Raw genomic sequence first — 26922 nt, 5'->3', positions numbered from 1 at the left:
CAGGCAGATAAAAACTACAACAGACACAACGTTGTGGATGTAGAAAACCTGATGATGGCTAAGAATATAAGTCCTAAGAACATCTTGCAGACGAAATGAGGATTCATTTCTCTTAAGTTTGAATGAAAAAAGTATAGTTTTTGAATGAGTGACTTATGTAAAGATAATGGTACCCTTTTTTAACCAGTATTATATCATTTAAGTCCTCTTTTCTTGGCACTTTCGCATTAGTATCGCTCATAAAAGCAACACATTGAAAATACCTAAATGCGTAATAGCTTCAAGGAGAGCATTGTGTGAATAGGAAGTGAGGAGCAGAAAGACGAGCCCTTTACCAAGGATGTGCCAGCACTCCCAAAAAAGGTTGTACAACCTCCATCTTGTAACTACTGTGTCGACAAGGGATGAAAAGACTGGCCAAGTGACGCTACAGTGATTGCTATAGACTGTTATTAAATGACAACCCAACCCCATCTATCCCCAACGCCAAGGGGATTTCCCTGCCCAAACTAAAGAAACATGGGTGCTAGTCAGGAAGTCTGTGTGAGTCAAAACAAAAGGGCACAGTCCTAGTCACAAATGCTCCTCATCCCTGTCACAACAACAAAACACCAGAAAGTCCCACTACTATTTGTAGTCCAGGAGAATGACTCCCTTCTGCTGGATGTAGAGCGTCCCATACACCTCTTGGGTTGTTCAAAGCAAATGTTCCTTAAATGTCTGGGTTCTCTGTAACGCAACAGAAAACCAAAATAGTTGCATAAAGTTCTTGTGGGGCTGGAGAATGACTCCCTCTCCTAGCTGGATCCCCAATGTCTTGCACAATTCCTAAAAAGGTTTGTGAACCCGTATGGCGGTTTTCACAGTCTCTGGGTTTTGCCCCTTTATTACTCTGCCCCCACTGGTACGATGAAGCCGTTCCTGATGTCCCTATTGATTTTCCAGTAGTATTACAAAATGGTTCACGTTTTTCTCTATTTCTTTGGTTCACAGTCTCAAAGGATTCTCGCTGCGCTGGGTTTTTCCAAGCAAAAAGAAAATGACAAACAGCGTTCTTTTCTTCTTTCGAGGAAGGCCAATTTAATGTCATAAATTAAAAAGATGAGACTGTTGGCAGGATCTGTTGTCGACCAATCAGCGTGGGTAACAGACTGATGACAGGACCATTGGAGTTTGGTGTGATAGACCACCCCTTGATGATTCTGGGGTGCACTCAGGAGGACCACTCCGCCTCTGTCAACGATTGCCCTCCTCAGAATCTGTTCTTGTGGATGATTGACCAGAAGACCCGTTCACGGGTTTCGGTTTCTTTGTCCTGTACTTGAGAAGGTAACCCCTTGAATACGGTTAAAGGGCGTCTGGCTCCCAGAGTAGCAGTGCCAGATTTTACTCCCAACTGCCAAGGTGAGGGGTAGCTTTTTACTGTTCTTAATCTTTGTGCGTGTTCATTTAATAGTTGTTTACACTCTCTCGGTATTACACGTGTCCTCTGATTCTTTCTTAGGTTTCCCTTGGCACGTTTCCGCACTTTAGTAATTCCTGTTACCTGGTACTTGGTGTTCACCGGTTGGTTCTGGGCTTTCGTGATGGTCAACCGCCCTTTTTCCACTCTTGTTGTGGTTCTGCGACGAGAGTGGAAAAAGGGCGGTTTCTCCTCTGGTACTCTCCCTAGTACCCTTCCACCTTTGTTTGTTTCTGACACCTTGATATAGTAGGGCCTGCCCTGACATAACATCCATTCTATTGATTAGAGCTGTTCTGGTACTTCTTCCAGTCGTTTGCATTGTTCTCGAGTGCTTCTTTGTCCAAGTACCAAAAACATCTTTATTGTTCTATGTTTCACAATAATACATGATTTTGGACCTGAATTTAGACGCATAAGGGTCTGGTATTATCGTCAATATACGGGTGTTGGGGTGTAAAGGGGCCATACGTCCCAATTGCGTCCTTAGCCCCAGAAGAGGAGTCTCTCTCCATGAGATCCTCCTGCTTGAAACCACCTCTAAGGCGACTATCGGTTAGCGGCCTCACTTCCATAGTCTCATGGAGAGGGGTTCTCCCCTGGGGTGAAGTGACGCCATCTGAAGGGTTGTCATACTACCCATAAAAAAGATGAGGTCTCGTGTGGTCTTTGGAAGTGTGTCAAGATTGGGAGAGAAGTATCAGGCGTGATTCCTCCCCCCACCCCTTCCTTGAAACATGAGGTACGCTGTGAGTCAGCAATTGGTGGGAAATTTGGCATCCTGGAAGTTCTCCCCCCTTGTACTGTGGGTTGTGGAGAGGGTGCAGAGTATGGTTCTGGGGGGACGATCTCCCAGTGTTAGTTATTTGAACTGTCATTAACCGTGGGTTTGTGCTGAGCTCTATATCGAAGACTCCATTAAATTGGTGTAGGATCTGAGCACCAATGTGATAGGATGCGCGGTTTGATCATACAAGCCTACATGGGAGGGTTTCCAGTTCAAACAGTACATTTGATTTTATACATACACTGCTTCTTGTGTGCACAATTTTCAGGGTTGTTGGCCGTAAAGTAAGTTAAATGAGCTCCAAGCATGTTGGTAGTCTAAATCAATAGGTCACATTTTATTCTCTGAACTAGTGTACAGGCCCGTGTACATGGGCCAAAGTGCAGGTTTTCATTGACGCATTAGGACCATTATATATTCTAAGCCAACAGCTCTCTCTAGCGGTGACAACAGGCAAAGCTATGACTGCACCGGACAAACATACAGGGACAAACACTCCTCTTTATTATATTGTTAGATATGTGGTATAAGTGTAATGTTTTTTGCAGCTGTTCAATGTGTACTGTAGAAAACTACCACCCTACCTGAAAAAAGCTGCAATTAAGAATTCTTAAACTTAATGTGAGATCCAGCTTGTTAAGCCAGTCATTCTCTGCAGAATTTGTGATTTCCTTCCTGGAATTTGGCTGACAAAAGGCTTCCTCCCCATTTTTTTAAAGGAACAAATAAAACTGATTGCATGGAAATTCAAGTAAGATGCTGACAAGTATTTTCGGTGCTCTGAATAATATTATGGGGAAATCATTTGCACGGGAACGGCTCAGAGATAAATTGCCTGGTCTTTCTCCAGGTGATGGCGGCTTGCGCTTCCCTTCATCAACTCTTCTACTGGGAACAAAATGCCTTCTATGAATACCATTTGTTTAATGTATTCAAGTGTTTCTTCTAAACTAATCATTTTTTCCACCCACCAGTTTCAAAAGACCCCCTTTGATGGTCAGGCAGCTTCACTGTAGGAAGTTTGGTGTTCTTACCTCTTAAAAGCAAGGTTTTGAAATTAAACATTTGGAATTTGTAGGTTGCCTCATTGCTTATTAAAAGAACACGTTTTTTGGACAAACTGTGCTATAGTTTCCAAGGGCCGCTGCACCCTCATATAAGGCTGGTTAGTCTTCTTGCTTCACATACATGCTGGAACCTAGATATTTTGATATATGTTCCATGTGAAAGCAGTTGATATTGCTGCTTTATTTGACTCAAGCAATTCTTGAGTTGAATGGCTTTCTTTGGATGAATTGTGCTATGGTTCCAAGGCAGCTGCACGCTCATATAGGGCGTGTCTGTCTTCTTGCTTCACTTACTTGCATCCTGGTGCCAAGACACTCCCATTCCACTTAAAAGTATTTGATATTTCTGCATTGTCTGACTCGATCAGTTCTCCAGTTTTATATCATCATTCGATTTGGAGGAATTTCCCTTATTGGGGAACACGGGTCCAGCTGCTCACTCTGTCTTTAGTGCTATAGGGTTCCAATGTGATTCTTATAGGCCTTTGTAGACTAGAAACAGATCCATGGCATTACTTCATCTGACTCGTGTGTTGCACAGATAGCTTTAGTGTATGGCAGTGGATCTTATAATGTTACTTCCGTAAGGACCTGCCGGCATATTTATTTTGACAGAATTCATCGATTTAATTCCCTGATTCTGCACTCCATGCTTTCTTGCAACTACTTCCCAGTGTTTGTCCACCAGGTGGATATTCCAAGATGGAAGTTTAGGTTTCAATTGGTTAAACTGGGTCATTCGCTTTTTGGCCAATGTGGTGTAAAAATCCTCAGATTATTACCGCACGTTCAAGTGTTGGGAGTCCTCGTGCTGTAGCTCTCGAGCTTTTGCTGCGTTTTCGTGCTTTTTTCAGGAGATTTTCTCATTTTTTCGGTTAAATAGAGCCCCAAGCTCCACCGTTTCTACATCCGATCAACGGGGATCCGTTTCGGAGTTTCTATGCCCCTCAAGGGTGAAGATTTCGTCGAGTTACGCTTTTGGAGGATTCCAGAAGTTCCAAGGCCTACCCGGACATGACCCAGGAGAAAGGGAGCTCGACGCCCGGGAAGCTGTTCAGGACCTGCCCTGGATGCCAGCTTCAGAACGTTTTCAAGGAGGACGAGCATTTGTTATGTCTCCACTGTCTCCATGAGGACAAGACGCACAAGGAAAAGGACTGCGCGTTTTGTGGGAACATGTCAGAGCGGACTATGAAGGATCGCCACCTCCGTCTTGCCAACTGGCTGGAAGGTAAGAGTCCGCCAGGCGAGAAGAAGAAAAAGAAGTCCGAGCGGTCTTCTAAGTCCTGTGAGGGTGCCCCGGCGACGGGGGCCCAACAAAAGGCTAAGCACCGCGGGTCTGCGGGCACTGGGAGCACCGAACGGTCTGGCTCCTTGGCTGCCAGGCAGGGCGCATCCTCCCCGGCGCCATCAACCACAAGCCAACGCTCTGGCTCGGTTAAGAGGAAGTCCGAGAACCCGGCGAAGCTTCTGGAGAGGCCCCGGTTGATCTCGAAGATTCCGGCTGAGGGGGAGCGAGGCTCGGACCCTCCCCCCAAGGTGAAGGCCCCAGGCGTACAAAAGGTGACGTTGGCCTTAATTCACTCTAAGACCTCGATTGAGGATGTCGCCACGGCCCTGGCTCAGCCTGTGGAGGCTACACCAGTGGAGGTGCCCTCAGGTACCAGAGTCTCCCTGACACCGCGGAGGGAGTCGTCTTTCAGGCCCATCGAGAAGACCCCCACGAAGTCCTCATTGGAAAGGATGGGGGAGGGGCTGGTGGCCCTCGTGGATACGGACACGACCTCTGAAGAGGAGCTCATCCAAGTCGTGAAGGAGGCCCAGCCCATCGGGAAGGACCCCGACGAGGGCGACGACGTCGCGGACGAGGCTCCTCAAGAACCCTCGCTCCCATCGTTTCCGGTGCCGCAGGACACCTCGGCGGCCATTTTGTCCGCCATCCAGTCCTTATGCTCGGAGATAAGAACTAGGTTGCCCCTTCCACCGACGGCTGAGCCAGACCCGACGGGGGAACCGGAGCCAGGACCTTCGGAGAGCCCACCACTTAAGAGGAGGACGCATCCTAGGCCTCCTCTCCCGCCTCTGCGGCCTTCTCTGCCTTCCCCCCGGTCCACTACCCACAGGGATAATACAGGCATGGACACGACTACGACTGGTATGGATGATGACAGAGGCGACGACAGAACGTGTCCCCCCTCACCCTCTGCCCGGGCGCCCACGCCCGACGAGATTGGATCCTTCCATGCTATGATTTCCAGAGCATCCAAGCTCTTCCAGCTCTGCCCCGAAGAAAAGAAGGAGGAAGGGTTCCTTTATCAACGGCGCGAGGCTAAAAGGAAAACGGTCCTCGCCGTACCGCTTCTTGAAGACATCTGGGATGAGGGGCTTGCCCTCCTCAAGAACGCTGCCACGGCTCCTGCGAAGAGGGACCGGTACGAGAAGAAGTACCGGGTCCCCGACGCTGCCCCCTTGTGCCTTAGGGCGCAACCTACCCCGGATTCGGTCGTTTCAGCGGCGGCCAGGAAGAAAGCGGGGGGGCAATGTCCTCGACTTCAACCTCCCCGCCGGACGGCGAGGGTAGGAAGCTGGATGCGATGGGACGACGGGTCATCTCATCTGCAGCGATGACCATCAAGGCGGCCAACGCCCTGGCCATCATAGCCCGCTACGACACGGAGTTGTGGTTCAAGATCGCCCCTCTGTTGGACTTCCTTCCAGACGCCAAGAGGGCTGAGGCCCTGGAAATCTTGCAGGAAGGTGAGATTGCCTCGGATCATGCCATTACGGTGGCTACGGACATCGCCGACACCGGTTTCCGTCAGTTGGGCAACAGCGTTTGCCTGAGATGACGAGGATGGCTCAAGGCGACGGATTTCCGCCAGGACGTACAGACCAAGGTTTTGGACATGCCCTTCGATGGGAACAACCTTTTTGGCAAGGCGGTTGACGAGTCCCTTCAGACGATCAAGACGGACACGGAGATGGCCCGTGCACTGGGTGTGCTCCAACAGCGACGGCCGTCCTTTCGGAGCTCCGGAGGCAGACAGGGGGCCTCCAAGGGAGCCGGCAGCAGCTCCTCTACGTACCGTCAAGCGGCAAGATCTTCGTCGCAGGAGGCCTACAGGGGACGCGGAAAGTCAGGTGGATCCCGCCGTCGTCACCAAGGTGGTCAAGGAGGCAAAGCGGCCTCCAAGCAAGATTGAACCGACCGTCGGGTGGGCCCCTGCCGAAGCACCCCGGTGGGAGGCCGGCTGACGAAGTTCGTCGGCGTGTGGGAGTCCATCTCCACCGACCGTTGAGTGCTGGACGCCCTGGCCCTGGGGCACGCCCTCGAGTTCCAGAAGAGGTGGCCCCGCATTCCTCCCGTGGCCAGGAAGGAAAATCACGTCCCTCAACTGCTGTTGGAAGTAAGGGTGATGCTCAGGAAAGGTGCCATCGAGCTCGTCCCAAAGAGGCTTCGGGGCTCCAGAGTTTACTCAAGATACTTCCTCGTAAAGAAGAAGACAGGAGGATGGCGTCCCATCCTGGACCTGTGATGACTGAACAAATACATCAAGGCACAGAAGTTCCGGATGGTCACCCTCCAGCACGTGCTGGGACAGCAGGAGGAGGGCGATTTCCTGTCGTCGTTGGACTTGGAGGATGCATACTTCCACATCCCTATTCTAAAGAGACTCCTCAGGTTTGTGGTCAAAGGGCGGCACTACCAATTCAAGGCCCTCCCGTTCGGATTAAAATCGGCGCCCTGGGTGTTCACCAAGTGCCTAGCACCGGTGGCGGCGCGGCTGCGCCTGCAGGGGATCCACGTTTACCCCTACCTGGACGACTGGCTCATACGGGCAAGGACAAGGGAGCTCGCCGGGGAACACACTGCGAAGACCGTCCAGCTGCTCACGGACCTGGGATTCTCCATCAACTTTCCAAAATCCCACCTGGTCTCGTCGCAAGTCGCCTTGTTTCTGGGAGCACAGCTTGGCACAGTGGCGCGGCGGCCCTCACCGTCGGAGGAAAGGATAAGGACCATTCTAGGAAAGGTGCAACGTCTGCTGGCCATGGACGTGGCCAGAGTGAGGTCTGTCAAGTCCCTCCTCGGAATGATGTCCTCCTGCATTTATCTGGTGCGCCACTGCAGACTTCGGATGCGGCCCTGGCAACAATTCCTCGACGCCCACTGGATCCAGATGACGGGCAGCTTCGAGGACAGGATCCCGCTCGCTGAAGCGTTCCGTCGGGCAATACGATGGTGGGGTGTCCGCTCTTATCTGACGGCAGGAACAGGTTTCCTATCCCCGGCCCACCAGGTGACGGTGACGACGGATGCCTCCCTGGAAGGTTGGGGAGCGCACACCGGGGGTCTCCACGCGAGAGGCCTTTGGCTCCCTGAGGAGAAGACTCTCCACATCAACATCTTGGAACTCCGTGCAGTGTTCTGGGCCCTCAGGTCCTTCCTTCCGTCCCTCAAGGGCAAGGTGATGAGGATCTTCACCTACAACACCACCAGGATGTTTTACATTCAGAAGCAGGGTGGAACCAGATCCCCTGCCCTATCCAAGGAGGCCCAGGATCTGTGGCATTGGGCCGTCGCCCAAGGGATGTTTCTGGTACCTTTTCATCTGGCAGGGATAAAAAACACCATCGCCGACTCACTCAGCAGAGAGCTGCGCTCGTGCCACGAGTGGGAACAGCACCAGGATCAAGTGGACCGACTCGTCCGACGATGGGGCGAACCCCAGATCGATCTCTTCGCGACGGCAGCGAACTCCAAGTGCCGGAGGTTCGCCAGCAGGTTTCCCCAACCGAGGAGCATGGGCGATGCTTTCTCGTTCCCCTGGGACAGCCTGTTCCTTTATGCATTCACGCCGTTGCTACTCCGGCTCGTCAACCAGCTCAAGAGGTCCCGGTGCAGGATGATCCTCGTCCCACCGGCGTGGCCGAGGCAGATCTGGTTCCTGGACCTTCTGGACTTGTCAGCGTCCACACCAGTCAAGCTGCCGACGGACGCAGATCTTCTCTCCAGAGAAGGAGGCGCCATTCTTCATCACGAACCAGAGTCGCTAAACTTGCAGGCCGGGCTCCTGCAGCACTAGAGTTTGGAGGATACGACATCCCGGCTGACTGCAGAGAGGTTCTCGCGAAGGCCAGGGCATCCTCAACTCTCAAGTGCTACGGACACAAATGGAAGAGGTTCTCTGTCTGGTGCCGTGCACAGAAGATTAACTCTCTGCGGATTACGGCCCCTCAAGTATTGCCGTACTTATTGTCTTTGGCCAAGGCTGGCCTATCTCACGCTTCCATCAAGGTACATCTGGCTGCCGTCTCATGTTACACCAGAACTACAGGACGGGCGTCCTTGTGATCTCATCGACTAGTGAAGGAATTTATGAAAGGACTGTTCCGATCATTCCCGCCGGTGAAGGCCCCTGCCCCGGCGTGGGAGCTCAACGTGGTGCTGATTAGGCTCATGGGGGCCCCATTCGAGCCTATGCATTCAGTGCCGTTGACGTTTCTGTCGTGGAAGACAGCATTCCTCGTGGCCATCACCTCTGCATGACGAGTGGGAAAGATTCAGGCCCTGTCTTGCAAGCCTCCATACTTGACTTTTCACGACACAAGGGTGGTGCTGAGGACGCACCCCTCCTCCTTCATGCCCAAGGTGCCATCGGACTTCCACCTCAACGAGCCCTTGGTGTTGCCAGTTTTCTTCCCGTTGCCTTCGTTGCCGGCTGAGAGGACTCTGCACTCGCTGGATGTAGCTAGAGTGCTGAAGTTCTACGTGGACCGCACAAAGAGTTTTCGGAAGACATCACAGCTGTTTGTGAACTTTGGACCTGTGAATCAAGGGAAGGCTCTCTCGAAGACTTCCATTTCCAGATGGCTCTCCGGCTGCATCATGCACTGTCACCGGTTGGCAAACCGACCGTTGCCAGGCCGTCCGAGGGCCCATTCGACCAGAGCAATCGCTGCTACTACGGTGTTCCTGTGTGGTGTGCCCCTGCTCGACATCTGCAGGGTTGCTACGCGGAGGTCGACGCACACCTTCACGAGAATCTACTGCATCGACCGGGATTCCAGGGAGGAGTCCAGAGTCGGCCAGGCAGTGCTGCGCAACCTGTTCGCCTAAGGTGAGCCTGATGAGGAGGTAAGAGTTGCTTAATGTTGAGTTGTTGTATTGCTTGATATTGAGCCTTTTGCCACCTCCCGTGGTTGTGCATGTGTATACTGCTATGTATTCTTATATTCATGAGCATGTGAATCCATGCCAGACCACATGCTGGAGAAGGAACAAGTTACATACCTGTAACTGTTGTTCTCCAGCATGGGTCGGCATGGATTCACATGCGAACCCTCCCGCCTACCCCTCTGCGGCTCTTCACTTGGTCATACTGCCACTTCACATGCTACCAAATCTGAGGATGGCTGCCAGGGGCGGGGCTTAGGGAGAGGGCAGTCATTGGCTGGGGCAGTATGACCCAGAGACCAGTGATTGGTTACTACTGAGAAAGACAGATCAGAAACAAAACTGATACTGATTTTTTCTATAACGAGGATTCCCGGCCTGACGACGGGGAATATTCATGAGCATGTGAATCCATGCCAGACCCATGCTGGAGAACAACAGTTACAGGTAAGTAACTTGTTCCTTCTGGTTTGTAGGCAAGCGACCTAGATTGGTTGAGCGCTGTCGCTCAACAGAGCTGTTGGTGGATGAGCCTAGCCCATTTGGCTAGGAGACACAGGTGCAGCCAAAGCACCTGGAAAGAAAAACAGCACATTTATGTTTGCAGTGTGATCTGTTCCATACTTTTTGAGGCAGAGAGTGACAATGTCACACCTCTCCTGCCCACTTTCTGTTTGAGTGCCTCTCTAGTTGAGATTTCTGATTAACCAGAGTATTCCGTTCTGACTCACCCCAGCTTTGTTGCGGGGGGTTGGTGGGAGTGTCCATGCCAAGGAGAAGATGGCGTTGAATTTTATACTCCCCCCCCCCCCAACTCTTGCGTGCAGTCAGCTTCCAGAGAAAGGTAAATTTGGTGAGACGAAGAATCTTCTCAACTTAGTTTGGTGCTTGGTTTGCAGTTCTACTGATGTTGATCACCTGCCGTCTCATGGGCCTTCCTAGGACTACAAGTATGGTTTTGCCAGTGTTCGTTTCTCTGGCAGCCAACTCTGTAATCGGCCCCACCGCAATCCTGCCAGAAATGCAGTGTTGCCTTATTCTGATACAAGGACGAAATCTGAGCCCATAAAGCGCAATTAGGACTAAAATCCTAAAACGAAAGAGCAAATCTTCAGTGCACCAAATTCTAGGAAATTCAGTTAGAATAAGTAAATAGGTATGACAACCTGAGCAAAACGTGATGGTTTTCTGGGATCCGCATGACCGTTTAAAGATTGACCATACAAGGCTCAAGCATGACGGTGACACCCGCACACTCCGAACCAGCTCGCATCTACATTAACATGGAAATAACCGCAGGTACAAAATGGTAGGCAATGTGCTTTTTTCCACCCAAAAAACACTTCACTGTTTTGCATCACAAGTCGGGGTCTGCCGTCTTTTGTAGGCACTTCCTTCCAAAGCCCATTAACACATTGGCTATGTGCTGCTCTCTCATTTCATTATATCATTCTTTAATGTGTTACATCCAAGAGGTTGCCTGCTTCAGATGTAGTACTGGACAGCGCCCATAAAATGCACAGCTCCAAAGGACATTGCCCGGTTGACCTTTGCAGGGTCCCATTGACTGTGTATGTGTGTCTACAAGGACTGAAAATTAATCGCATCATATTCGGTTGTAATTGCTGCTTTTATGGCCATACTTGAAATATTTTCATGTTAGGATTCTGATTTTGGGCTGCTTAACTCGCCCCCCTCCTGCCAGAATTGCAGTTTGTCAGGGTGATCATTATAAAATGAGCAGCCTCTTGTGTATGGCTGAATTGAATTGGATTTTTGGAGTGAGCTGTGTCCTTTCTTTGCTTACAGATTTTGGAGGCACATGTGTTTTTATTTTTTAAACAATGTTTAGAGAATTATTGGACCAGCTGCAAACGTAGTCCGTATATCATTTTTAAAGTGTCTTTTTTCCCCTCCATTTAGATCGACCTCACCAAATGCCATTACTTGGTAGATTTGGATACTGCGAGTGAAACTGCAAGAGAACCGAGGTACTCTGCGAACAAGGAAGAGTGGATGGTTGTTGCTTATAAGCCATTCCTCGACGCTTCGAGGTAAGTGGAGTATTCAGAGTTGAATTGAATACATTGGAGACAAGAGGATTCTGATTGGATAACCCCTTAAATGACGTGTTGGACTTTATCTTGAGGACTTGATTTTGGCATCGAAGTAAAGGCACAAGGATCCTATAAAGGCAATTGAGAGAGGGGTGGGGAAGGGAGGGAGAGAGGGAGAGGGAGGGAGAGAGAGAAAGAGGGAGGGAGAGGGAGAGGGAGAGAGGGAGAGGGAGAGGGAGAGAGAGAGATTTATTTATGCTGTTGGTCGGGGCGATTCTTTTGTTGAAAGCTGCTGCTTTTTGGTGGGTTCTGTACTGTTCAGTTCTCAGCCACTAGCATTCCAAGGTTTGCAGCTTCAAAGACGGCACGTACAATAGATACAAGTAAGGCCTTAGCGCATGCATAGAGAACTTCGTATGCTGACACATTAGAGTTTGTCTTATAGCTGCTATTAGCACACGGGGAGCGGCGCCGCCCTATCAGGTGCCCTGGAATACGGAAGTGACTTTCCAGTAACCGACCATGTTCCACAGTGCCGTGCCGGTACCTCTGCTCATCTGTCCTCTTTTTTACTTGTTTGACCCCGTCCCTCACCTTTACCCTCACAGCTGTCCCCACACGCCAATTGTGGAATACACTCCTGCCTCTCCGTTCAATTCACTAACCTTCCTGCGGTCGCCTCCCTCATTGTGTCTGCACACCTGCCAACCTCCTCACGCCCTGAAAATAGAAGAGCAATAATATTCCTTATCGATTTTCATGGTAGTTATTTTTTGTTTCTAGTTTTTTATGGGTAATCGGCTTGCATGCACAGCACTAAACCAGTTCCCAAAAATAAAAGGACAAAACATCCATCAACACTAAGAAAGGAGCTCTGGGGTGCTGTTAACTTTAACACCCACCGTTCACATGCAGCTAGCCAAAGCCTTTACCGAAGCATGAGCGAGCTGGCATGCTGTTAATGGTCAAGCCTGCACACGAACGACTGGTGTTGGTGCTATATTAGCCTGGCCTCCATAACGGAAATCGCCAAAGCCAACAAATAAACCTCTATGGATTGAGTGCAGGTGAAATCATTTACTTTATAATAGGGGACGAACCATATTATTCATGAGAAAAATGTTCTTGCATGTCCTCTCCTGTAAGGCCAGAAATCCCTGCACTAATGCCATCATGCCATTTTTGGATTAGGTACATTGGTGGGTTCAGAGTGGTAAAGTAGCAAAGCTGCAAGGGAGACTGAGTGGGGTTGCTGGCTTATGGTATATAAGCAGTGCACTGGTGTGTGACACATTGGAAGCAAAGTAGGTTGGCATGGGCTTGAGGAGTCATCCGGGAGTAGAAGTGAACATAGTGAAAGGAGGCTGTAGTGGAGGTGTGCTGTTGGGGGGAGATTCTAAATTTGGGAGTAAAGAGACTGCAGTGAAACAGAGGAAGCGCAGCAAAGATAGAATGTGTAAGGGGACCCACTGCGGAGGAAGCGGAAGCAATGGAGGAACACAGACCTTAGCTGGCCATAGCGAAATACATAGGCAGATCAAGCACTTGTAATTTGGCCAGTGCCAAGTAAGAGAACAAATTATTGCCATGCAATAAGGAAGGCAATTTATTTCAGATATGGACTTTTGTTGTGGTCATTCCATGGTGTGTGCTGTTTTTATAATGCTCTTTCATGCATGAAGTTCAAGGTGCACCGCCTTGACTTAGATGCATATAATGTAAGAGTATGGAAGGACGAGATTGACACACAGGTGACATGATTGTTGGCAGAGACGTTTATTAAACAATGAGGGTTGGAGAAATACCTTCCTGACCCTAATACTAAGATGGGTTTCCCTGCCTCACAATAATATTCTAGGGAGTTTGTCAGGATAGTCCAAAATAAAGCAGTCCACCATTGTGTAAAACATCCTAAACTCGCTTGGTGTACTCGCCTGCCAGGACTCTTTATGAACTTTCAACTGCTGCCTGGTATACTCTCCTGCCAGGACTTTTCTTGTAGTTTCAATTGCCGGTATACTCTCCTGCCAGGACTCGCTTGTGTTTCAATTGCATGTTATCTTTCCTTTGCCAGGACCGCTCTTATGTGTTTTCACAGTTTGTTTGTATCACAAAAACTGCATATACCATTCTTGGCGCGGTCCTGGGTCCCCACTTGCTTTGGGCCGACTCACTGGTTCACTCAAGCATTTCTATTCCTGTTTGCGCTTCTGTGGTGTGCCTCTGCCGGTCGTGTCCCACTTTGTATTGTGCAGGCGTCCTTCCGGCTTCTTTCATGGCTCCGTAGTCACAAGTCTGCTTCCCTTCAGGTCCGGGAGAGAACACTGCTTTGTCAAGCTGCTGAGCACCCAGGAACTCTTTTGTGGCTCCCGGCATCTCCACAGCACGTCCTGCTCTCACACTGATTCTCTCCTTCTGCCTCGGCAAACACCACTGCTTCACCCACCAGGAGATGTCTCCGGCACTCGTGAGCTCCTGCCGAGGAACCAACATCTTCTCCTGCACAAATCTTTGGGGCAAAATGTCCCATTTCTCCAGATTAACCGGAAAGAGTGCTGATAGTACACATACTTTAGAGATCTTACAAATCTGCAGGGTCTGCATTCCCCATTGTTAGGCTCTGTGGAAGTGGTTGATGGGCATTCTTCTAGTTTTCATAACAAAACAAAATGATTAGAAAGCAGCTACTACTCTCCCCTACGACTTCCACATCCAGTCACATAAGCAAAATCAGGTGTGACCCCTCGTAGAATTGTACACACTTCTAAAGGAACTTAGCCATTCACCATGCCCCCTTGATCCTTGGAACACTGCTGTGATGATGGGGACCCCGAGGGACAGTGATTATCAAGCACCCCTTTTTGAAAGATGCAGTTCCAGCAGCCCATGAATTGGCTCAAGTTGTTTCATGTTTAAAAGGATCAACCTCCCCCAAACCAAAGGAGTAATGCTCCATATATATATATATATATATATATATATATCTATATAAACTGCCATTAATTAGCAAATTTGGCGCTCTGCAGCTGCTGCTCGGTTGCATGCAGCACCATGAAATAAAACCAATGTTTCAGTTTGATGCACACATCAGTAACTTCCGAGCCATATTATGGATAATGAGTTCCTTTACTCCAATGAATGGTGATTTTACCTCATTCATCGCATAACAGGGATATTTATAGCACACATTTGCCCCAGTGCTGCGATTTGACACTGATAACAGATGTTTGTTACTCAACTCGTTGGTACTCATTTAATCAACCTCAGAAGGATGAAGTGTTGAGTGGACTTGCTAAGATTCAAACCTGTTGCCATGAGATCAAACAGTTCCCTGAAGTGGGATCATTAGTACACTGGGTCACATTACCCCACTTACTATGTGCTGAACCAATTGCTTTTTGGTTAGGGCATCAAAGCATCCTTGTTCTCTTGGATCCAGCAGCTCTACATTTACAACACCAAATGGGCGATTGGACTCATAAGAACAGATTAGAAGAGGTTGTATTTGTTTCTGGAAGGTAGAAACCACAAGCTTTTCTAGAGTAGTGTCACTGGGATTAGTGCACTGTTCACTACCCTTCAGTTTGTAGATGCATCCGCTGGCTGGGATTATCTGGAAGCATTTTTTTTTTAATTATTTTTATTGATTTTCACAAAACTTTGAACAGATTCCTTTTATAGCTGTGAGAAACCTGAGGGTGTCCTCACTCCTACTCCCCCTGGATCCTCTGCTCAGCTGGCCAAGGAAAGGCCATTGCTTTTGGATCCTGAACCTGGGGGTGGAGAAGCGAGGGAGGATCACCCTGGTAGAGGGTCCTTGGGGATTGGGAAAAGGGTACCCCCAGGCAAGACATGGTTCCCCCTTTTCTCTGTGGGAACCAACCTAACCCTCCCGCAGCCTTTCTTTCTGGGATATTGTACAGCAGTTCCCCTCAATTTTCCTCATACAACCTACTATAGTACTGGGTCGAGGAAGAGGCAACAAGGAGTAATGAACACCACTCTAGTACTGAGGTGAGGAAGCTGCCTACAGAGTATTGTGAGTCGGGCATGTCCCTCTAGTCAGGCAATTCTAATGGAAGCCTCGCACCTGCAACCTGTCTAGTGGTTGCAGGTGTATAAGAAGGGAGGAAACCATCATCACACAGACCAATGGGGATGCTGTGTGGGAGAGTCCAGTAGGGGGTCCAGTTAAGGAGGCGGCTGTGGTGGGACCTGCAGTGAAGCTAGGGCACTTGCAGATGACCCAAAGGACTTGTGGTGCCCAGGAGCAGGCAGGGCTTTAGCAAACTACACGTTTGGGAGCCTAAGTGGTCGGAGAACTGCAGCCTGAGCTGCGAAGGAAGGAAAGGAAGAAAGGCAACTGCCAGTGTCCGCAGAAGCAGAGCGGAGCCGACGCTGAGGACCGAAGAGCAAGAACGGAGCTCGCAAGTGAAGGAAAGCCAGCAAACAGAGCTGAAAGCAAAACTTGACCGGATGGAATGCAACGGACCAGTGAGTGAAGGGAGAAAGTCATTCGAACCGGGGCGCTCTTGGGGGATCTGGGGGAAGCAAGGCAAACGCTGAACAAGTGACGCAGAAAGAAAATGATTAAATGAACCTGAGGCCATGGGTTGGGTGAAACTTAAACAGCAAAACAAATAATAATGAATATTGAATAACGCACTGAATTAAACTTTTATGAATGAAGCTACAAGTTACTAATGCATATGAACTGCAAATAGTGTTTTGTGAAAGCCAAGTGAGCGGCAAGAAAGCAAGAGTGGAAGATTGCGAGAGGGCATGACCGCAAGGTGGTAAAGGAATTAAATAACCACTAAGTGAACTCTTGTAATTGAATGCAGTGTGGCAAGGCCCAGGATTGGCCCACGTTGTGTGACACACTGTGGCAAAGCCAAGAGGTTGACAAGGAGAAGCCAAGTGAGTGGGAATATTCACACAGGATCAAAACCAGAAGATCCTGTGTAGGACAAAGAAACTAAGGTTCCTGGTTGCGTGACCTGTAATGGGTGGACTGTGTGGTTTGACAACTGTGCCTAGACCAGGGAACCTTCATTTGTGGAAGCCAAAGACCTTGTTAAAGCAAACCAGGGAAGATTAAGCAGAATTAAGTGTTAAGCTCATCCAGAAGCGAAGTGATGTTCATTTTGAATTTGTTTTGAACATTGAGACAGAGGCCAAGCAGAGGTCGGCAAGTTGTAGTCCTGGGCAAGGGAATCCTGAGACTTGATTAACTGTAATGTTGTGTTGAGGGCAGAATCCTCAGGACCCTTTTCTGAGGAACTGTGTTGCCTTGAACTTGGGGAAGGGAATCCCAAAGGTTTATGGAACTGTAGTGAACTTAAGAACTATATTCCAAAACCCTTTTTTTTGTGGAACTTTCTTGAACTTGGGGCAGGGGAACTGAGAAAGGAGCTAGGAGCTGGAAGAAGCTCAGAACTTTTGCTTGATCCCCATTACTTTTATTATTAACATCCCTACACATTGTTTAGCTTTAGTTGCGAGATCAAGGATAGGTTCTGGACACAGCAAGACTTTTAAGTGGAACTTTTGGACTCAGACTTTCCTTAGTTTTATTCAGGTAGGGAAATCCCACTTTCGCATAGGGCAAGTTAGGCCTTCTACCTGCTGAGATTTGAGTTACTAAACCCTTATTTCGAACTTTGAATCTGTTGTCTGTGTCTTGCTTCATGATGCCTTCACAGACCCTGGCATTATTACATATAATTGCCAGATCAACCGCCCCCCCCCCCGTATCCTCTCCCCCCAACCAGAGATTAACATGGGATGTGTGCAGGGATTGGACAAACTGCGATTGTGTGGCATCTGGAAGCATTTTAATCATCTGATATTTTAATCATCTGATGCGTGGTACCAGTAGGACAAGATGGGTTGAGATGAGGCTTTCTCTCATTGCTGAAGTATATTTTGATGAGCTAGAATGTACTGGTACCAAAGGCCGCAACCACTGATAACATCGGGTTTGTTTCTGTGATTCTCTGAATGCCGTGGTTCCAGTACCCACCTGTATTGGGGCGTAGCCTCTTTTCTAATAGTAAAAAGAAAAACAGGATATTTTCCTATTTCATAATTCAAGCAACAGCTGATGTGGTGAACAAGCTTAATAAGCACATTGGCCTCTCCAAAGAAATCCCTGGCTTTAATGTCCAGGACGTACCCTCTCTAATCAGGGCCTCCATACGGCTGATTTGTGACAAAATCGCTGCCTTACATGTCGGAGTCCCACCTGCCTGCTCTACTGAGATGCTCCAACGGCTGCAGAAAAAGACTTTAAGAGCCATCATCGTCTTTGAGCCTTGCCCATTTTGGGAAGGGGCCTACTCACAGAAATGCTCTCCCTGCATCTCCTTTTACAGTGCTCTGTTACGTCACAGCGAGGTTTGTGCTTTATTAAACCCAGAACATGTATAGCACGAACAGGTGGGCAGGGATGCTTGACAGGATTATCTTCCACTCCAGATTTTTCAGAGTTTGCCAGTATAACTGTGCAAAGTCTAGAAACCACTAGCTAGGCATTGTAGGCCAAACCTTTGGAACAGACTGCCACTATCCCTTTGTTCTGATGTGAACCACACAACATTTAGTGGACTTCTTTAAGCAAACTGGCCAGAGCCTTTGAAGGAGGTTACTCTCTCTGTACACTGGGGGAGACCCTCAGGTGTACTTTTGCAGCGCAAATATCCACGAGCTGTGATGTGGCCAGTGGGATGCAAGGAACGTGTAGTCTACAAAACCGCTATCTTGTCACATAGCATAACATTGCCACCAGAATGAAAACGACACTCCAGTCACCTATTGATTTTTATAATAAAACGGGAATGGATGCATGTGATCAATTGGAGAACCTCCGGATGGTATTTGAAACCAGATATTTCCCGGATAAGCACCAAGCCTTAGTAGAAAGATTTGTGGTTGCCCGAGAGGGGGGGAAAAGGGGTTTTGATATGAGGCTAGTTGAGTGCAATGATAATTTTATGTATCTGAGGAAGATGAGGCATATAACATCCCCAGATCTCACTTGATTGATCCTCTGGCTTCTGATCGAGCATTACTTTTATGGAAGATTATGTATGAAACGGGTTTCAGATCACTTAATGGGATGGGTCTTCCCTCGCATCCCTGCAAAAAGTACTTTTGACCAAGGAAGTTAGAAGAGTATCATAGATTGTTTGTCCTGGTTGAGATATGGGAGAAGGTCTTGCATTTGAGGTGTTGGTGAGAAGAGAGGGTGATCTTAATCCACTCCATTCGACCTAGAGGGAGGGTGTGGATATAACCCTAAGAAGAGTGGGCTTCTTTATGCAGCTATAGTAATGGAAAAACGTGTTACTGGCATATCGGGGAGGGCAACTTTACCCTAGTCTCTGGTTACTTCTAAAGAAAGATAAGATTATTTGTTTTAAAGAAGATGCGTTGGAGAGGGAAATATTGAATACTCTTAGGAAGATGATAGTAACGTTTGGAAAGGCACTTCGGAAACCTTTTGTAGGTGACATTATGTTAGAAGGAAGTTTTCTTGGTTGAATAAAGAATGTTTAAAAAAAAAGGGAGGGCCTTAATTAAATTGTCATACATGAATTGTGCATTTGACTGCATGTTATTCCGCGTGCATGTATTCTGCAAGTAAAGTATAGCAGAGACCTCCGCTGTAGGGTGGATAGCTCAGGGGAGGATAGCTGCCTCTGGAGGATAGCTCAGGGGCAACGTGCTCGCCTTGGAAGCAAGACGACACTGAGCAACACAGGTTCGATCCCCGGGTCCGTGCTTAGAAACCTCTGGGTATTAAGTGCGTTATAAATAACCAATTACAATTACAAAGTAAAAATGAGGAGGTAGTATAAAAAAGAACTAGGGAGCCAGTGGGAGCAGATTGCTAGGGGGAAATGGGACAGCTTAGTGGAGGCAGCAATTAAGAAGGATGCAAGGACTTTCTGGGACATGATGGCGAAGAACACACAGATGGGGAGAATTGAGGTGCGAGTCCCTAGCGATTGAGGAGTGTACTTTTTTCTGTTTTTTACTTGGAGAGTGAAACTCAGCAAGTGCAGAGACCTCTATGAAAGCGAGAGGAAGGGGAAAATGGAGACAGAGTGACCCACTGGATCATATAACGCTGATAGAAATATAATACATTTTAGCTAGACAACGCCAACTTAAAAGTCCTGGATGACATGATGTCTCAGTGGTCTTTCAGCTCCAACCAGCGTTGTGGGGCCCCGTATTAACGTGTTCTTTCAGCATCAGGTTTAGGCTGAAATGTGTCCCATCCGACTGGGAATATAGTCTCTATGTATAAAAATGGAATAGAGCGGCACCAAATGTATACCGTGCATTGACATTAGATGTGACCATAGAGGAATTTGCGGGGCTAGGGCATAGAAGCTTCCTAGATTGGGTAATGAGAAACCAATATTAGCTAATCCGTTGGGGTTCAGGAAACGGTTTAGGAGCCCACACCCAATCCCGTATATCATTATCTAATCCTTGCAAGTATGTCCTGGTTATGGGCTCACCAGTCGGCTTGGCATTCATTGGCTTATCACCCACGTTTGGCCACGTAAACCAGTGGCTGTGATATATGGCTGTCCCTTATTCTGTCTGTTATAGTGAAGGATAAGCTTGATGTTGGGAGGCAGGGGACCGGCGCGGTGTGTGCTGGCTAGGGATGTAACGGTATAACGGTATACCGTTAAAGATACCGTGAACCACTTAATTGAACAATAATAACCGTCACATTGTTTATACCGTTATACCGTTCATACCGTTAAGTGTGCTTTTCAATCTGATTTGGAAAGGCTGCAGTAAGCAATTGCTGCGCAGTCTTGGTCTTGCACCGTTGGATGTGCCGTCTGCCAAGTAGTTTCAGTTGGAGCAGTTTTTAATGCCATTCCATAAACCACACATGCCTTACACAAAATCAATATGTTAGCAATAGGAAGAATAGATACAGTGCCAAGAAGGAATAGGGTTTACTTTGGGGTGGCGGCTTTGGGGTTTATATATTTATAATGGATAATATTCTCTAAACATATGGCAATGGGGGATTTCCCTGGTTCTATCAATGAATTTACATATAATAAGTCACTCTGCGAAATTCACTCATCTCTGTGGGTATTCCCTGCTGCCATACCAAAGGGTAACATGTCAGTGATTACTGAACACCTTTTGGCCCACAAGTAAACTAAAGGGGGGGGGGTGTGTGTGTGTGTGTGTGTGTGTAAGTGTATACTACCATCAGCCTCCATTGATCTGTGGCATGCAGGTTATCAAGATGGCAACATGTTCATCTTCACCAGTAGCCAGTGGGGAAGCAAAAAGCCTAAATGACCACTTAAGAAAAGCTATTCAGTTTGCTTTGCCAGTTGCAGCAGGCCTCCACCCCATCCCCTCCACACTTGTGTTTGGTGGAAGCAAGGCATTTCAGTTGAAAAGCCCAATTCTGACCCTGGGTGCCTGGTTTTGTTTGTGATGATACATCTGTCAATTTATGACCTTTTAGAAAATATTTGTTAAGATCAGTTAACTCCACCTGCTATACCGCGATAACCATGATATACCGTCATTTGGCAAGAAGGTTATCGTACCGTCATAAAACGAATACCGTGACACCCCTAGTGCTGGCCCCCTCCTATTTAATTTATATTCTGATTCCTTGCCTTCAGGCGATAACTCCTGCACCCTGGGTTGGATCTCAGAGAGTAGTTCCACTTAACTAGGCAGCTGAGAGAGTCCTACTGGCTAGCACACCAAGAGCATTGCAAGACTTGATAAACGGCCAATTAAACTATATACAGTGCGGGGCCTAAAAGTTAATCCAGCCAACTTGTCTGCAATGTGTGTTTCCTCTAAATTTAGGCCAATTTTCTTCGTCTGCAACTGTGTACCCAGTGCAATATTAAATCTCCTGGTATTAGGTTTAGCACTAGATATAACTAGGCAGATTTGCTAACGAGGTTTAGCTCAAAGATGTCTGATTACAGTGCAGGTTTGCTAGGAAATTGCATTAATTTCTTATAGACCATATACCAAGGGAAGGCCCTGAGGTTTCTAAGTGCGGACCCGGGGATCTAACCTGTGTTGCTCTGTGTCGTCTTGCTTCCAAGGCGAGCACAGGTGAGCATGTTGCAGCTGAGCTATCCTCCCGAGTATGGGGTCCATGCATCTCGTCGGTGTTTAAAAAGGGTCCTATTTTCAGCAGCTGATGGGCGTCCAATCATAAGGGGGTTCATAATGAATGTTATCAGTGTGAGGATGTGACCTCCCATGCTGGAAGACATTTTGTGTGATTCATATTTCTATACCTTTCTTTATTGTTTTTTTTAATGTCTCTGCTCTTACAACAGTCATCCTCTGTTCTGAAGGTCCTTCAGGATCAGACTTTGACATCAAATCTTTTCGGACACCAAATAAAAAATGGCCCACAATGGCATTGCAGGTTGTTACTTTTTGGATAGTCTGAGTACGACTCGTGGGGGTTTTTTTGTTGGTAAAAACGTTTCACAAATAGTACATTTTCAAGCATATTTGGTTAGTGCAGTATCCCAAACTGACACACTCTGGCCAAAAAAACAGTTCAATTTCGTCCAAAGAACTGGTAACAACTGTTGCAGTGTGTGTTAAGGTTTCACTTGCAGTGTGATAGACTTTGTTTAGACTGAGTGTTTGTAGTACCCTTAACTGTAGCACTGCCAGGAGTAGCCATGCTTCTTGCCCTTCTGCTGGAAAGCAGAGATCTGGGTGGGATGCTGTGTCCAGTTCCATGGATTCCTGTGTTGGCTGCTCAGTTCTGCTCCACGGTCTGCATCGCTCATTGTCAGCTTTAAACTGACCCATCAAGTTATGCAGCAGCATGTGGCCAGTTTCTGCTTTGAGCTGACTATTGAGGCTGTAGTGCTGCTGTCAATTACAGGAGATTTGCACGTTTCCCGCGGATTACATGCTTTGTTTGCAGAATGTCTCCAGCTTTGTGTATCTCTTGAATGCAAGAAACTTTGCCGATCCCTGTTTGCTCAGCAGCAAGTTACTCAATTCTCTGGATGCTTTACAAAACTCTGCTTTCAGGAGGATCATCTTTGTGTCATGTCATTGGGCTGCACATGGCACACTCTTGCCTTTCTGGGGGTCTCATGGCGGTCTGGGATCTGCAAGAAATGGCCTTTGGATTGGTTAGTAGAAAAAGAGGCCGAACTGCAAGATTGTTTTACTGATGTGTGGAGATCAGAAGGAACCGGGTTCTGTGTGCTGGTAGGTTTTGAGTTGAATTGTGGCAAGGGAATTGTAGGGTACGGGTATCCAGCGAGGGTGGCCAAGGTGTAGTAGTATTTTGATCTGTCTGTTACTAACAAGGTGTTCCCTGAGAGCGAGGATGGGTAGCTGGTTGTGCAATGCAGGGCTGTCTGTGACTAGCTGGTGGGAGAAGAGTAGAGTTCGGAGGGTGTGTGCGTTTGAGGGTGGGGTTGTACCAGCTGGTGTTCACCTGCCTTATGCAAGTGCTTGCTTGACATGTGTAGTATAAGGTGAAAAGTAGAATAGTTAGCAGGCTAGTGATGAGGAGCGCAAGCCATCAAGCAACATAGCGAGGCATAGAGCGATCCTTAAAAGGCATGGAAACACCCAGCATGGGGCCTCATTACGAGTTTGGAGGTAGCCATGACGTTTTTACCGGCATGGCTACCCCCAAACTCAGGTCCGGGTCCCGAAAAATGGGAATTACCGGGCCATTCCGACCTTTGCAGGCCCGGTAATTCCCATTCGCGGGACCCACACCCGGTACGTCCCCATTCCCATTTCAGCCCCCACAGGGCTCGATGGGAATGAGGAGGGTGGTAGCAGCGGTACTGTTCATAACGGGACTGTTGCTACCATCCTGTTCTGCTAACGGGTGCCACTCTGCACATCTGGTCTGTTCAGGAGTGCAGAGCGGCCCCACGAGCAGAACTCATAATGTGGCGGTAGAGTGATAACGGCGCCGGCAGCACTACCGCCGTCGTTATCACTGTAGCACCAGGGTCGTAACAAGGCCCATGGTCTCATTTCCACACTCCTACCACTTTCCTCCATCCATGGCTCCATATTCATTTTCTCACTTTGCCACCGTGAACTCATGATATATATATATGTGTATGTATGTGTGTGTGTGTGTGTGTGTGTGTGTACATACGCACGTACACGTTAGTAAGAAAGCTGAGAAGTTGAGCTATTGTGAAATTAGTATCCGGCCAAGCAGGGATCTGGAGCCCTCTGAAAGGCAATCTATAGTCCATGTTCTTGATTAAGAGACTAAGGGCCGGATTCTGAACTACCTGTCGATTAAGTAAAGTGCCATTCTGTCATGTAACAAGACTTTTGCTGTTGCCTCATATTCTGTGCATATATTTATAAAGATTTAGGGAATGAAGGAAAGTGTCGTTACATCACAGAATAACTTATTTCACATAGAGCTCTGAATCCGACCCCAAGCAGTTCTTGCCAAAGGCCTCTGCGTGCTACTGCAGTCAAAGGCTGCCGGAGCCGGCGGGACTTGGCTGGGCTATCCAGGCCTGCATGGTGTTTCGGCACATGCTCAACCCTCATGACCTGGGCACTTCTGCAGGATGCGATGCCATGGTGTGAGACGGCAACGCACATTCTGACAGCTGCTGCTGCTAACTGCGATCATCCTGTGGTTTCTGAAAACTGCCTTCCTGTCGCCACAGTTCCGCCTAAGAGCGCTTGCTGGGCACAACCGTGCTGGTTTGCGTCACAGGCCATCTGTCTAATTATGCTATTTTCCAATCACCTGTTTCACAAAATACAGGAATGTTAGCTTTGCAATGCTCTGTTGCTCCTACCTTTCCATTGTATAAATCTCATTTTGAATTTTTGGTTTGTCCCTTTTTCTGATCTGGTCTCAAACACGCAGTAGGATAACCGTTATTTTTTAAAAGAATTTGCACTAAAATAATTGATGGATTTTCAAAGCAGCGCAATCAACAAGTAGAACAAAACCCCCAAACCCCAACTTGAAGAAACATTGAGAAAGATTAGTTCCAAAAACATAATTTAAAAGTAATAGCTTGATTAATGGGATCAGGGGAAGTGCTTTAAGAGTCTGTGGGTCCCAACAGGGACTGCTAGGGGTCGGGGAAAACAAAGAAGGGGACAAGCCGGGGCCTTAAGTTATGGAAAGGAAAAAGAAGGGGGGCGAAATGGGTAATGCAAGACAGAAAATAGCTTTTAATATCTTCATAACCGAGGCAACCTGTATACTGTAATACCGCCTCAGATCACAAAACAATTAAGTATAAATGTAAACAGCGCCAATTCTTTACAGACGAATTAGACTACAAGTACAACAGAGTCTACGCATTTCAGAAACCCCTTACAACAGCACGTAACACCAAAAAGTTCAACAAACTGCCCAAACAAGCGACTAAAATACCAACCTCAACCCCGCTATCTTCAGAAATAGACTCAGCAAGTGGAAGTGATACAGATACTTCAAGCATGCCAATAACCAAAGAGAGACTGACCACCCTACCAACGGTGGAAAACTTGTTTCCTTTTTTAGAAGAATACCAATGATACAGACTGGCACGAACTTACCTGGTCTTCAAGTCACTACTACCAAAAGCAAACAACAATATCTCAACATCTGGAAACCAAAGAAGAGAGGAGCAAGGGGGAAGGGAAGCTCCAAACGACACAGGCAGACCAGGAGTCCTCCACCAGGTCGAAAAATAAATAAACAAAGACAACATAGTCATGAACCTAACAGGACTAATCCTTTCCCCTCATTTAGTCCAGGCACCCAAAAAAGGCCTCTCTTTCAGCCCATCAAGCAAAATGGACTATTTTCAAATAAATATGGATCTCTTTAAATTCTGCAGAAAACTCAAACTGAAAAAGCTTTACTCAACTAAAATCTGCAAGCCTAAGGAATTGGCACCTACGCCTTCAACTATTACAACTACAATGGCTGAACATAGCATCACACTGTTGAGCCTACAAGATTTGTCTGAAGACAAATCCATGGAAACGCTAGCATCAGAATTAAGTCTAGACCTAGGACTGGCACTTGAAACCAAACTAAAACCCAAATCAACATTCAATCCCAATCTTCCGATGACAACGTCCATAGACATTTTCCAAAAACTAGTCATCAATGACCTCAGACACCACTACTTGAATGAGTATCACAAACAGGACAAAAACATCAGCTATAATTTGACACCTCTGGAAATGAAAGCCATAAAGGAACTGAAAAATAACCAGGACATAATCCTAAAACCAGCAGAAAAGGGAGGACAGACCCATATTCAGCATGGACTTAATTCAACATTAACACAGTACAAACAACACAAATTGAGTCCACACATACTATAGTATATCTTGCATCTGGATTACAGCTACCATTAAAGGAGCAAAGGCCACCTTTACCCAGCAACGACTTAATCCTTCAACATTAACTCAGGACAAACAACATGAATTGAGTCCCTTCATACTATGGTATATTTAGCATCCAGACTACAGCCACCATTAAAGGAGCAAAGGCCACCCGGATTTTACACTACTGACCAAACTATTAGCAAACCATAATTCTACCGTCATTTTTTACAAAATAAACCCCTCCTGAGGAACCAGATCACTTTATCTGGAGAAACACGTGTCGAGGGCACCAAAAGGACCAAAAAGCAACCTCTAATAGAGGGCACCAATTGGACCAACTAACAACCTCTAGTAATAATATATGTGAAGTAACATATATTAGGGGCACAAAAGGCAATTCCTACCACTAGAACTTTGAAGGATTACTTTTTCCACTAGAACTTTGCAGAAACTTCCTGCTATAACCCAAACATGTGATGCAACATGCAAATGACAACCTAAAAATTCCAACAACTAATTGGAGCAACATTGACAAGTGAACTTATTACAGAGCAAGTGCTCACTGACAACTAATTGGAGCAACATTGACAAGTGAACTTATTGACAAGCTAATATTTTTTCCAGAAATGTGTGAGAAGCCAACAGACCCTTTTCTTGAATTTTGTGAAATTGACAAGTTATTTGAAATTTGTGAGAAGCTATCAAAACTTTTTCTTTGATAGTTGGAAATCGACAAGTTATTTACTTTGCTTTACAATTTGTGAAAATACTAAATTGCAACAACAAGCAGCTTTATTCTGACTTTCTCTCTCATTTTACCAAATCTGAGGGCGCTGAGAATTACGAGGTGTTCTTTTGCTTTGATCTAGTACTTATCAACACTGGGCAACCTCAGTGCTAACACCATAGACCACCAGTATCCCTGCGTTGAATAAATGTTTTCTCTAGAAGAGTAGCCGTATCTTGTAAGCAATCTTCCACTG

General features: G+C 47.3%; 1 protein-coding gene across 1 annotated transcript in view; it reads left to right on the top strand.

The window, feature by feature from the left end:
* The window catches only part of ALG9 (ALG9 alpha-1,2-mannosyltransferase), a 944483-nt gene that overhangs the window by 650535 nt on the left and 267026 nt on the right, over positions 1-26922 (top strand). Inside the window, exon 14 of the mRNA XM_069614305.1 lies at positions 11418-11548. Within this exon, the coding sequence (XP_069470406.1) occupies positions 11418-11548 (131 nt within the window). The remainder of the gene's footprint in view (positions 1-11417; positions 11549-26922) is intronic.

This window comes from Ambystoma mexicanum, chromosome 9 (genome assembly GCF_040938575.1).
Source record: "Ambystoma mexicanum isolate Mex_15411 chromosome 9, UKY_AmexF1_1, whole genome shotgun sequence".
In the NCBI taxonomy this organism is placed as follows: domain Eukaryota; kingdom Metazoa; phylum Chordata; class Amphibia; order Caudata; family Ambystomatidae; genus Ambystoma; species Ambystoma mexicanum.
The sequence above is the reverse complement of the archived record's forward strand: the minus strand, read 5'-3'. Positions and strand labels throughout refer to the sequence as shown.